This window comes from Salmo salar, chromosome ssa13, assembly GCF_905237065.1.
Source record: "Salmo salar chromosome ssa13, Ssal_v3.1, whole genome shotgun sequence".
Classification (NCBI taxonomy): Eukaryota; Metazoa; Chordata; class Actinopteri; order Salmoniformes; family Salmonidae; genus Salmo; species Salmo salar.
Window position 1 is genome coordinate 45,163,808 of NC_059454.1, and position 13,845 is coordinate 45,177,652.

At 43.8% G+C, this 13,845-nt stretch overlaps 1 protein-coding gene across 6 annotated transcripts in view; it reads left to right on the plus strand.

The window, feature by feature from the left end:
- The window catches only part of tns2a (tensin 2a), a 55,213-nt gene that overhangs the window by 26,811 nt on the left and 14,557 nt on the right, over positions 1 to 13,845 (plus strand). For all 6 annotated transcript variants that reach the window (XM_014135670.2, XM_014135671.2, XM_014135669.2 and 3 more), the window contains 12 exons: positions 6,386 to 6,436; positions 6,547 to 6,669; positions 7,012 to 7,076; positions 7,323 to 7,406; positions 7,524 to 7,636; positions 7,971 to 8,031; positions 8,186 to 8,261; positions 8,421 to 8,550; positions 8,963 to 9,028; positions 9,172 to 9,288; positions 11,772 to 13,340; positions 13,477 to 13,639. In XM_014135670.2, the coding sequence (XP_013991145.1) occupies positions 6,386 to 6,436; positions 6,547 to 6,669; positions 7,012 to 7,076; positions 7,323 to 7,406; positions 7,524 to 7,636; positions 7,971 to 8,031; positions 8,186 to 8,261; positions 8,421 to 8,550; positions 8,963 to 9,028; positions 9,172 to 9,288; positions 11,772 to 13,340; positions 13,477 to 13,639 (2,618 nt within the window). The remainder of the gene's footprint in view (positions 1 to 6,385; positions 6,437 to 6,546; positions 6,670 to 7,011; positions 7,077 to 7,322; positions 7,407 to 7,523; positions 7,637 to 7,970; positions 8,032 to 8,185; positions 8,262 to 8,420; positions 8,551 to 8,962; positions 9,029 to 9,171; positions 9,289 to 11,771; positions 13,341 to 13,476; positions 13,640 to 13,845) is intronic.

Consider the following 13,845-nt stretch of genomic DNA (forward strand, 5'->3'; position numbering starts at 1 on the left):
AGCTCTGTCAGGAGGAATGGGCCAAAATTCACCCAACTTATTGTGGGAAGCTTGTGGAAGGCTACCTGAAATGTTCGACCCAAGTTAAACAATTTAAAGGCAATGCTACCAAATACTAATTGAGTGTATGTAAACTTCTGACCCACTGGGAATGTGATGAAAGAAATAAAAGCTGAAAGAAATAATTCTCTCTACTATTATTCAGACATTTCACATTCTTAAAATAAAGTGGTGATCCTAACTGACCTTAGACAGGGAATTCTTACTAGGATTAAATGTCAGGAATTGTGAAAAACTGAGTTTAAACGTATTTGGCTAAGGTGTATGTAAACTTCCGACTTCAACTGTTTATATAACAGAAACTTAAATAAATATTTACATAAGTATTCAGACCCTATACTCAGTACTTTATTGAAGCACCTTTGGCTGCGATTACAGACTTGAGTCTTCTTGGGTATGACGCTACAAGCTTGGCAAACCTGTATTTGGAGAGTTTCTCCCATTCTTCTCTGCAGATCCTCTCAAGCTCTGTCAGGTTGAATGGGGAGCGTCGCTGTACAGCTATTTTCAGGTCTCTCCAGAGATGTTCGATCGGGTTCAAGTCCGGGCTCTGGCAGGGTCACTCAAGGACATTCTGAGACTTGTCCCGAAGCCACCTCTGCGTTGTCTTGGCTGTGTGCTTAGGGTCGTTGTCCTGTTGGAAGGTGAACCGTCACCCCAGTCTGAGGTCCTGAGCACTCTGGAGCAGGTTTTCATCAAGGCTCTCTGTACTTTGCTCCGTTCATCTTTCCCTTTATCCTGATTAGTCTCCCATTCCCTGCCGCTGAAAAACATCCCCATAGCATGATGCTGCCACCACCATGCTTTATCGTAGGGATAGTGCCAGGTTTCCTCCAAACGTGACGCTTGGCATTCAGGACAAAGGGTACAATCTTGGTTTTATCAGACCAGAAAATCTTATTTCTCATGGTCAGAGAGTCCTTCAGGTGCCTTTTGGCAAATGGGCTGTCATGTGCATTTTACTGAGGAGTGGCCCTTCTCCCCCGATTGCTCAGTTTGGCTGGGCGGCCAGCTCTAGGAAGAGTCTTGGTGGTTCCAAACTTCTTCCATTTAAGAATGATGGAGGCCACTGTGTTCTTGGGGACCTGCAATGCTGCAGAAATGTTTTGGTACCCTTCCCTAGATCTGTGCCTCGACACAATCCTGTCTCTGAGCTTTACGGACAATTCTTACTACCTCATGGCTTGGTTTTTGCTCTGACATGCACTGTTTAACTGTGGGACCTCATATATACAGATGTGTGCCTTTCCAAATCATGTCCGATCAATTGAATTTACCACAGGTGGACTCCAATAAAGTTGTAGAAACATCTTAAGGATGATCAATGGAAACAGTATGCCATGAGCTCAGTTTTGAGTCTCATAGCAAAGGGTCTGAATGCTTATGTAAATAAGGTATTTCTGTTTGTTTTTTTAAATAAATTTGCTAAAATGTCTAAAAACCTGTTTTCACTTTGTCATTATGGGGTATTGTATCTAGATTGATGAGTGCACTGAATACTTCCCGAATGCACTGTATTTCAGACCAGTTTATTGTTAATTACCCATTCTGACACTGACTGTAACTCCTTGCTAAGAGTTTCAGTGAGCTCACTAGGTGTAGGTGCTGATGTGTAGAGTGTGCAATCGTCAACATACATAGTAATTTTAGCTGGTGGCTTATCATTATTGATGGATGACAATTGTTTTTCCACCTCTTCCACACAAACTTGACCAAATTCAAAACAGCAATTCTTCTCTTTCAATATTGTATATTCAATACACACAGAGATGGGCAGTATTTCTGTTACTTTTTCGTGTTTGTCATCTGTATTTCACTGGCCTAAACTACAGTCCAATGTATTTTCAAAATACCAAATACTTTTCAACAGACCCGATACAAAATTATTTAGGGCGAAAATAAATTGAAATAACTTTCCTTTTTACATTTACATTGCATTTTAGTAATTTAGCACGGGGCTCTAACAGTTTTCACAGATAGTTTCTAACAGGTGAATGTTTGTCAACAATTTGCAAGAATAATTGTGCAAAAACTCAAAGTGCTGCATCTGGATTCACCTCCTTATACACATCAGACCAACATCTTCGACAAACGTTCTGAGAAAACATTTTGTATGATCTCTTATGAATAACTTTAGGCCCTGCTTTGGTACTTTGGCTTTCCTTGTTATTGCCACAATCTTATGATCACTACAGCCAATGGGAACTGATATTGCTTTGGAGCAAAGTACTGCAGCATTAGTGAAGATATGATCAATACAAGAGGATGTCACAGATCCAACACTATTGGAATACACTAGTTGGCTGAGTGATAACATGGTTCATGTTACAGGCATTAGCCACAGTAAGAAGCTTCCTCTTGAGAGGACAACTAGATGATAACCAGTCAATGTTCAGGTCACCCAGAAAATACATTTCTCTGTTAGCATCAGAGACCTTGTCTAACATCACACACATATTCTCCTAGAGAGAGAGAGAGAGACTCATGCACCAATTCATGTTGTTACTCGTATGACCAGAGAATGTTAAATACTCCTCGATGTTAGATAGACACAAGCCATTAATAACAACGCAAGTCTATCGATACATTAACTCACTCATAAAAACAGCAGCTCTTTGATGTATTCATTGACAGCCTCTCTCTTGTCATGGTTTAAAAAAAAAATGTATCGCACACGGTAGTCGACTATCAACTTCGCTGTGAGTTCATGGAAGCTGCAGACACAGTGATCTGAGCTATCTGATTGGCCAGCGGTAGGCCTATAGGTGCACTTGATTTGCTGTCTTTGCCTGCTGGGTAGGGGGAGTTTGTACATTCAGACACATCGAATGGTTCAAAATGGGAGCACTTCGACTACCCGGAGTGCAGGGCAGCTGAATCAAGTGCAGCTACCACCAAATAGCGCAAAACAAATAGATAAATAGGAATGCAAGGCTTTATCGTTGGCCTTTTTACATAAATATTTGCAGATCGACTGGTTGGCGAGTGGATAGAGAGGATCTCATGTCAAATGCTTTTGAAGTATATATGGCTACAGATTCACCCACCTCACCTAAAGCCTATCCTTGTGGGAAGTCGCTATAGACCACTGAGTCCTAATAGTCAGTTTTTGGATTACGTGTAAAATGAGAGATATATTTTCTGACCTAAATATTGACTGGTTTTCATCAAGCTGTTCAATCAAGAAGAAGCTTCAAACTGTAACCAGCGCCTGCAATCTGGTTCAGGTTGTCAGTCAACCTATCAGGGTATTTACAAACAGCACAGGAACGAAATCATCCACGTGTATTGATCATATCTTTACTAATGCTGTAGCCTCTTCGCTCCGAGAGACCTGTAACGTTACACATTGATCTCCTGTCGCTGAAGGCTAAATTCCGTACCCCGAAAACATATTTACCAGCCTTCTGGTTTATTATTTCCGTCACCGAAAGCAAATCTGGAATGCCTTACCAGTTGTTTCGGACTATACAATGTGGGAAAATAAACGTTTAAATAAAACTTTTACAGAGTTAGCCGAATTCACACCATATCTCCCTAAAGGTGCGCTGCCATCTTGGATCACGCGGTAATCTCGCTTGGCAACCATTACGGAAATTGGGGACTAGGGAATGAGCTTTTGGAAAAAAAATGTTACGTCTGTTTTTAAACATTGTATAGCCCGAAACGACTGGTAAGGCATTCCGGATAATAGATTTGCCTTTGGTGACGGAAAAAGTTAATCGGAAATAGGTAAACTAGAGGGCTGGTAAATATGTTTTTTGAGGTATGGGATGCTGTGATGGGAGATATGTGTAGTGTACAGTTCTCCCAGAGTGAAGAGGCTACAAGCAGTATCCACACCCATTGGCTGTAGTGATCATAATATAGTGGCCATATCAACAACAACAAAAAAGGGTCTAAAATAGTGTATAAGAGATCATACAAAAGGTTTCTAGTGATTCCTATGTTGAAGATTTAAAAAATATTTGCTGGTCTGTTTTGTGTAATGAGGAGCAACCAGACGCCGCACTTGACACATTTATGAAATTGTTCCTTCCAGTTACTGATAAGCATGCACCCATTAAGAAACGGACTGTTCAAACAGCTAAATCCCTGTGGATTGGTGAGGTATTCAAAAACTGTATGGTTGAGAGGGAAGAGGCAAAAGGAAATGGCAAGTAAGTCTGGCAGCTCAGCCGATTGGTAAACCTATTGTAAATTGAGAAATCATGTGACTTAACTAAACAAAAAGAAGAAGAAACTGTACTACAAAACAAAGATACATGATAAAAAGGATGATAGAAAAAAAAACTTTGGAGTACCTTAAATTACATTTTGGGCAAAAAGGCAAACTCGGCTCCATCCACTGAATATCACAAAACCTTCTGATACTGCCAACAACTTTAATTACTTTTTAATTGGCAAGATTAGAACACTTAAGCATGACATGCCAACAAAAAACTCTGAACATTCATATCCAAGCATAACTGACCAAATAATGAAAGACAAGCAATGTAATTTTGAATTCTGTAGTGAGTGTGGAAAAGGTGAAAAAATTATTGCTGTCTATCAATAATGACAAACCACCTGGTACTGACGATGGAAAATTACTGAGGATAGTAGCGGACTATATCTCCACTCCTATTTGCAATCTCTTCAATCTAAGTCTACAGGAAATTGTGTGCTCTCAGGCCTGGAGGGAAGCAAAAGTCATTCCACTACCCAAGAATAGCAAAGCACCCTTTACTGAATCAAACACCCGACCAATCAGCCTGCTACCGACTCTTAGTGAACTTTCGGAAAAAATGGTGTTTGACCAGATACAATGCTATTTCACAGTAAACAAATTAACAACAGACTTCCAGCATGCTTATAGGGAAGGGCACTCAACATGTACAGCACTGACATAAATGACTGATGATTGGTGGAAAGAAATTGATAATAAGAAGATTGTGGGAGCTGTTTTGTTCGACTTCAGTGCAGCTTTTGACATTATCAATCATAATCTGATGCTGAAAATACATGTGTTATGGCTTTACATCCTCTGCCATATCTTGGACCAGTCTAATAGAACACAGAGGGTTTTCTTTAATGGAATCCTTTCTAACGTAAACCAGGTAGAGTGTGGTATACCTCAAGGCAGCTGTCTTGGTCCTTTACTGTTTTCTAGCCTTGAGTAAAGCCTGTGTGTCAACTGTATGCATGCTGATGACTCAACGTTATACACATCAGCTACCACAGCAAGTGAAATCACTGCAACCCTTAACAAAGAGCTGCAGTCAGTTTTAGAACAAGTGGCTGGTAATAAGTTAGTCCTAAATATATCAAAAACTAAAAGCATTGTATTTGGGACAAATCACTCGCTAAACCGTAAACCTCATCTAAATACTGTTATTAAAAATGTGGCAATTGACACGTTGAGGAGACTAAACTGCTTGGTTTAACCCTATACTGTAAACTGACATGGTCAAAACATGTTGATGCAACGGTTGCTAAAATGGGGAGAGGTTTGTCAGTGATAAAGCGCTGCTTTGCTTTCTTGGCATCACAATCAACCAAACAAGTCCTACTGGCCCTAGTTTTATCCTACCTGGACTACTGCCCAGTTATATGGTCAAGTGCTGTAAAGAAGGACATAGGCTAATTACAGTTGGCCCAGAACAGAGCAGCACAACTGGCCCTTAAATGTACACGGAGGGCTAATATCATGAACATGCATGTCAATCTCTCCTGGCTCAAAGTAGAGGAGAGATTGACTGCATCACTTCTTGTCTTCGTGAGAGGTATTGACGTATTGAAAGCACCGAACTGTCTGTTCAAACAGCTAACACAGCTCAGACACCCATACATACCCCACAAGACATGCCAACAGGGTTCTCTTCACAGTCCAGAACTGAGGCTGGGAAACGCACAGTGCTACATAGAGCCATGACTACATCAGGTAACTCAAGCTAGCAGTAAATTCAGATAAATAAAACAGATAAAACAACACCTCACGGCACAACACAGCCTGTGAAGAGATACACAAACACACACACACACACAAATTTTAATATTGAATTGTTGTAATATTGTACATTTTATATTGTGGATGTGTAATGGTGGAGCAGTGTAAACTTGTATAGTGCACAATGTCTTGTGTGATGTATTGTTTTATTTATGTTGTAGACTATTGTTTTGTTGTGATGTGTTGTTTTGTTCCTGTTTGGACCCCATGAAGAGTAGCGGATGCTTGGCAGCAGCTAATGGGGATCTTAATAAAATATTAAATACTAATATGTGCTTTTATATGTGTAGCTTGAGTACACACATCATTAATCTCGAATATGAATTTTGCTTTCAGCTCTTCAATCTCTCTGAACGACGCCATGACATCACCCGAATGAATCCAAAGGTGTAACATTTTTTATTTTCTGTATCAATTCTGTATCAGTTCCACTTTCTGTGACTTATTATATTAACATACTTTTTCCATCTTCCTCACTATTTTCCCATGACATCCAGGTCCATGACTTCGGCTGGCCTGACCTCCATGCCCCTCCCCTGGACAAGATCTGTGCCATGTGTAAGGCCATGGAGACCTGGCTGACCTCCGACCCTCAGCATGTGGTAGTCTTGCACTGCAAGGTCAGGGTTCGGCCTGCTTTTGACTGGGTTTTAAACGGCTGTTTTGTTGTTTTAGGGGCTTTTAAAGAAAACACAAAAAAACAGAATGCTGGGTTTACCCAGATGACTTGCATTCAATTTACAGAAGCTCTTTGATATATTTAAGGGCAATATGTAATCTCATCTTTGTATCTTTTCACTGTGAAGTGTTGAAATCGCTGTGAAGTTGGTGGTCAGAATGTTCTTATAAAGGGTAGTGACGTCCGTACCTTTACAACAGTAATAATCAGTTTAATGCCTCAAGCCTTAGGCTAAAAACAGTTGGTACTTTATGTCCTGATGGCACGGATCTTCCTCTTCCAGGGCAACAAGGGCAAGACAGGAGTGATTATTGCAGCCTACATGCACTACAGCAAGATCTCTGCAGGGTAAGTGTCCTGTCCTGCATCCAAAGCCACAGTTTCCATGCTGAGCATGGTTTAAGGCTGTAGTAATGGAAACTGGTTTGTTCTTTGGCTCAAGCCTGCTGCATTCATGTACTTCTGGCTCTTAGAGAGCCTGGTCTTAAGCCCATAATGGGAATGTTATGTAAATGTTGTATAATTCTCGCTATGAAGTATGTATTCTTCTTGTGCATTGTGTCGGTTTAATTCTGTGTTTCTGTGTTTGAGAAGGGCAGACCAGGCCCTTAGCACACTGGCCATGAGGAAGTTCTGTGAGGATAAAGTCTCGTCCTCCCTCCAACCGTCCCAAAACAGGTAAGGACTATCTACAGACATTTTGTCTGTATCACTAACCAACAAGCAAGCCCCATCTTTTTATTTGTTGTCTTAAGTGATGTAGGCTTACTAACCCCCCACCCCCCTCTCTCTCAGGTATATCTACTACTTTGGGGGGCTCCTCTCTGGGGCGATCAAGATGAACAGCAACCCACTGTTCCTCCACCAGGTCCTCATCCCCACACTCCCTAACTTCCAGGGCGAAGGAGGTGAGGCCATGCGAGGGGCACTACGCATTTGTTCACCCTGACTGACATCCTCAGATAAGACCACTCATTCCCCTACCTCAGGGAGCTGAGTCGGTTTTGAGTCTATGTTTACAGTAGACTGTGGTGTGTGTGCGTGTCTATGAGTGCATGTCTCTGCACAAGGCTCTGAGATATGGCCCTGTGAATGACAGCAGTGTTTTCACATGGTCAAGTTCACCCTCCACCCACACACTGGCCTGTTTATCTTTAATCGTATGACAAAGGACAGGGGGAGAGACAGTTAGCACAGTCCACTGTGTAACGCTGAACACCGCCTCTCTTTATCGTTGCCCAGGTTACTTTCCCTTCCTGAAGATCTACCAGTCCATGCAGCTGGTCTACACCTCAGGGATATAGTGAGTCTGCATCACTTTATGTCCTACAGTATTGTTAACCAACACAACTGACAGAAAAGCCATAGCTCTAACATACTGGACAGGATGTGCCTTTACTTTTCCTTGTCTGTGTGCGCCTATCTGTTTGTATTCATATGTTGTGTGTTGTCCACAGTGACTTGCAGGGTTCCGGGGGCCGAAGACTGTGTGTGACCATTGAGCCTGCATTGCTGCTGAAGGGAGACATCATGGTAAGTCTGAGTCAGACAGACAGTCTGACAGATTATTCCACTGTTTCTCAAGTTAAGTCACTGCCTTGCCAATGTCTGTTCAGAAAGTAGATTGATTCTCCTCTCCTCCATCTCATCTGTTGTTCTGCTCCCTTCCCACATCTCTGTCTCCCCTTGCAGGTGAAGTGTTACCACAGACGGGCCCAGAGTGCAGAGAGGGACACAGTGTTCAGACTGCAGTTCCACACCTGCACCATCCACGGGGCACAGCTGTGGTTCGGCAAGGGGGAGCTGGATGAGGCCTGTACTGGTATGGAGGGGGAGGGTCTGGGGAGAGGGCAGGGAAAGGCTCTTCTTGAGACAACTATGGAAAGGGTTTATTATCAATACAAGGCCTTCTTGGCAGTAACGGTTAAGCCAGTGTGGAACAATAAAACTTGTTGGTTCATTGTGGTGGTTAAGAGAAGTGGAAATTACTATATAGAACCGATGTGTCAAAATGAATCCCTCAAGGTTAATTACTTAATTGTATAATGAACACACTAATTTCCTAATTCCCGTTTTTACTTTCTGTTAAATTACTTCCAGCTGAAAAGTTGTGTCCTGTATTGTAAAAGCACCAGGGGATTATGTGGAAGTAATTAGCCCAATTGAACCAACCAAGCCACTCTAAAGGAAAACATTAAAACGCACCCGATAGATGTGGTCATTTCTTTTCTCAGATGAACGATTTCCCTCGGACGCAACTGTAGAGTTTGTCTTTTCCTCTGGACCAGAGAAGATCAAAGGTTTGTTCTTACTATGTGTCTCGTCTTCAGCTCTATCATTTCAGGAGAATTTACAATGTAACAGTACCGGTGAACACAATAGCAGTTTGTATTAGTGTGTTTGTGCTTAATCATATGTCTAATCATGTGCACTATCCCCTCAGGGCGAGAGTACCAGAGGAATGACCCTGCTGTCACAGTGGACTACAACACAGCTGACCCAGTGGTGCGCTGGGACTCCTATGAAAACTTCAACCAGCGCTACCAGGACAGCCTAGAAGGTACAGAAAGCCTCCCTGAATTTCTGGTGGGCTCTATCTCAATCATACAGCTTAAAGTAACTGCCCAGTGAAAATGCCACTTTTAAAAGTTAATATTTGATTAACTCATATCCAAATAATGTTGTTGACTCGTCCTATACACTTCAAAAACCCTGCCTCAAACTTGTATCTCAAGCCAGAGAGGGATAACTAGGCCCAACATCTGTCTTTCACCACCAATTTTTTTGCACACCGAGCGAAAGGTCAATGAGTGTTAAATTTGGTCAAAAAATGATTTAACTTCTATGGGCTAGGTCCCACCTGCGGGACACAGCCAGTGAAATATCAGGGCGGCAAATTCAAAAACAACAAAATGTCATAATTCAACTTTCTCAAACATACAACTATTTTACACCATTTAAAAAATACACTTCTCCTTGATGTAACCACATTGTCCGATTTCAAAAAGGCTTTACAGCAAAAGCAAAACATTAGATTATGTTAGGAGAGTACATAGACAAAAATAATCACACAGCCATTTTCCAAGCAAGGACATGTGTCAATAAAACCCAAAACACAGCTAAATGAAGCACTAACCTTTGACGATCTTCATCAGATGACACTCCTAGGACATCATGTTACACAATACATGTATGTTTTGTTCGATAAAGTTCATATTTATATCCAAAAACAGCATTTTACATTGGCGCGTGATGTTCCGAAAATGTATTCCCACCAAAACGTCCGGTGAATGTGCACATCAATTTACAAAAATACTCATCATAAACGTTGACAAAATATATAACAATTATTTAAAGAATTATAGATGGACTACCCCTGGATGCAACCGCTGTGTCAGATTTTAAAATAGCTTTACGGAGAAAGCACATTTTTCAATATTCTGAGTACATAGCTCGCCATCACAGCAAGCTATACAGACACCCACCAAGTTTGGGGTCACCTAAACTCAGAATTAGTATTATAAATATTCTCTTACCTTTGCTGATCTTCGTCAGAATGCACTCCCAGGACTGCTACTTCCACAAGAAATGTTGTTTTTGTTCCAAATAATCCATATTTATGTAAAAATACCTCCGTTTTGTTCATGCGTACAGATCACTTATCCAAAGGCATAACACGCGAGCGCGGAACGAGAGACGAAAAGTCAAAATGTTCCATTACCGTACTTAGAAGCATGTCAAACGCTGTTTAAAATCAATCTTTATGGTATTTTTAATGTAGAATTGTGATAATATTCCAACCGGACAATAGCATATTCATTCAAGAAGAAAAAGAAGGAACGGCGTGCTCGCGTGACCGCGCATATCCAATCCCTTTGTTGCCAGGCAGACCACTCAGTAACTGAGCTCCTATACTCTGCCCAGTGACAGGAAGATGCTCAAACCACTTTCTGAAGGCTTTAGACAGCCAATGGAAGCCTTAGGAAGTGCAACATCACCCCACAGACACTGTAGCTTCGATAGAGAATCAAAAGAAGAACTACAATTCTCAGACTTTCCACTTCCTGCTTGAATTTTTCTCAGGTTTTTGCCTGCCATATGAGTTCTGTTATACTCACAGACACCATTCAAACAGTTTTAGAAACTTCAGAGTGTTTTTTTTATCCAAATCTACTAATAATATGCATATTCTAGTTTCTGGGCCAGTGTAGTAACCTGTTTAAATTGGGTACGTTTTTCATCCGGCCGTGAAAATACTGCCCCCTAGCCCAGACAGGTTATTAATGGCTTATTTGCTACGTGAGGTTTATTTGATTGAAATGAAGTTTTGTAATGCTTAGGTAGTTATGAGTGTACTGATATAAGTAGGGCACGTGACAACTTTAATAAAAAAATTACTTTATATCAGAGTTGTGCTTGTTAATGGATCCTTGGGATGTCCCAATCCCTAAACCCTAACCTTAACTGGTACCTTAACCATTTAAAACGTCTACTTCATACCAAGGATCCCGGATAGCAAGGACTGTTGTGGTTGGTCACACATGTATCTGCCCTCTCATTGGCTAGAATGGTGCTAACTTAACATTGCCTCCTCCTGACTGCCTTCCATTTTTTAAGACATTTATTTTTATTGTTAGAGCGGCCAATGGAGTATCTATCTGTATAATATAATGGAACAGACCGTTTAAAAAATGCTTGCTATTTCCTCATAGAACATGATGCCATCTCCCTGAGGAGGATGAGTTGGCCAATCAGTGGTCTAGAGGATGAGCTGGCCAATCAGCGGCTACTTGTGTGAATATTTTTTATGACTGGGATACGGCCACACCATTTTGTTGTTGGGGTACACCCACCATTCCAACACAGCTGATCTTTAAGATACTTCATTTAAACAATTTGGAAATAAAACTATTTCACTCATATTGTAAATAATTATAGGTCATATTTCATAGAAATATGGAAACACTGGGCAATTACTTTATGGCTATACTGTCGATACTGTACTCTGAAGGTACAGTATGTTAAATCTCTACTCTCTCTCAGACATAGCCCACACCAGGGGTCCAGTGGATGGCAGTCTGTACGCCCAGATAAAGAAACGTCGTTCAGGCCCAGGTTCAGGCTCCCTGACCTCCACCAATGGGAGTCCAGCAGGCACCAGTGAGGAGAGGTCGAGTCAGAACCAGCTCCTCTCCCCTAGCTCTGACTCTCTCAATCACTCCGGCCTCTCTGGCCACACTAGCCACTCCGGCCACTCTTCCCACTCTACAGCCCACCCAGAGCGTCCAGAAGAGCCCAGAAGGCCCCCGCCCCCCACTCGGCAGGAGAGGGAGGAGCTGGAGCGCCTGCTGGGGGGCATCGAGGGGGAGCGAGACGACCGGGACAGGGAGAGGGAGACTGCCATCCTGGATGACGGGGACTCGTCCTCTCCCTCTGAGCGTACAGGTACCCTGAGGCTGGGCCGCTCCTGTTCCTGCCGGGTGGGCTACCGCTCCCAGCACTGTGCCGAGCCCGGTTGTGACCAACTCCACCTCATGCCCAACAGCTACTGCCTGGACAGAGCCCCGGGCACCAATGGACATCCTGGGGCACCACCCTCAGCTAACCCTGCCACCGTCCCCTCACACATGGACCTGTGCCAGCACTACAGTCCCCACCCTCACCCTCATCAGGCCCTGCCTCCCCCTGACCTGGTGTGGGACCGCCAGCAGGGCCCGCCACACTACCTGCACCGCTCCTGCTCTGAGGGACCCTCTCATCACCCCTCTCTGTGCCCCTATCCATCCCAGGAGCTGACCCCTCACCCCCACTCCCACCCACACACCCTTCCTCCCGGCCGCCTGCTCTGTAGAAGTGATGACTATGGTCCGTACCATCACCCTCCCTCACACACCCATCACCACCCTCACCACACCAAGTCCTCCGGCCCCTACCACGACATGCTGCTGCTGGACGGTCTGCCGCCCCCTGGCTGCCCCTGCCGGGACTGCCTCATCAGGAGGGAGGACTCAGCCTTCCGCGGCCTGCGGCTGGAGCGTGGAGAGAGCTTCCACTGGGACAGAGAGGCAGAGCTGCAGCATCGTGAAGCAGGGCTGAGGAGGGGGAGGGAGTCTGAGCTGCCCAGAGGGGTAGAGATGCACTGGGAGAGGGAGGCAGTGGGACTGAGAAGAGGCAGGGAGATGTCACTGCATTGGGACAGGGAGGCAGAGCTCCAATGGGAGAGGGAGAGAGAGGCAGATTATTGGCACAGGAGGGCCACAGTGTCTTCCTATGGGCCCCAGGGACACGAGCTCCCTGCCTTCACTTTTGACCCCCTGCCGTCAGGCCACCCTGCGTACCCAGAGCCGTCTCGCTCCCACGCCCACTCCCACCTGGATCTGAAGTACAGCAGCAGCAGCAGTGGCTACCAGACCCCCCACCAGGCCTACCCCTGCTCCCCCTACCAGCCTTCCCCCTCTGAAAGCAGGGGCTATGCCTCAGGCTACCAGTCTGAGTCTACCTCCCCTCTGCCCCCTCCCTCCACCCTGTCAGGCCCCTGCAGCCACACCACAGGGCCAACAGACCACCACCCTGGAGCCCACCCTCAGCAGTACCTCTCCAACAGCCAGACAGGTGAGACAACCTCGACTGACAACATTTTATAAAATCATTTCATGAAATTACATTTAAACCAATGTAGGAAATAATTTGTCAATTGTCAGTTCAGTGTCACATAAAAGAATTCCCTCTTTTCTCTGTCTTCCATAAGATGGAAGGGGGATGAGTGAGAATGTGGGTTGGAGAGACCACATCTCCCAGGGTTCCTTCAAGAGGATGCATCGAGATGCCCATGTCCCGTGTTCCACGCCTTCTGACCGCTCTGGGCCACCCACTCCTGTTCATACCAGCAGCCCTCTGCGCACACAAGAAAGGTATTATCTTTTTTTTAACATCTGCATGTCACATATCAGTCGTGTGTGTCGATTGAAGACATGCTCCAGAACTTTGGCAACTACTAAGTATTTTTTTTACTTCCCACTTTGGGCTGGATGTGTCAATGTGCAGTTCATACATGCATAATCTATAATTACTGTCTTACCTCAATTAGCCACGAAATCCCTAATTTGAAAGCAACTGT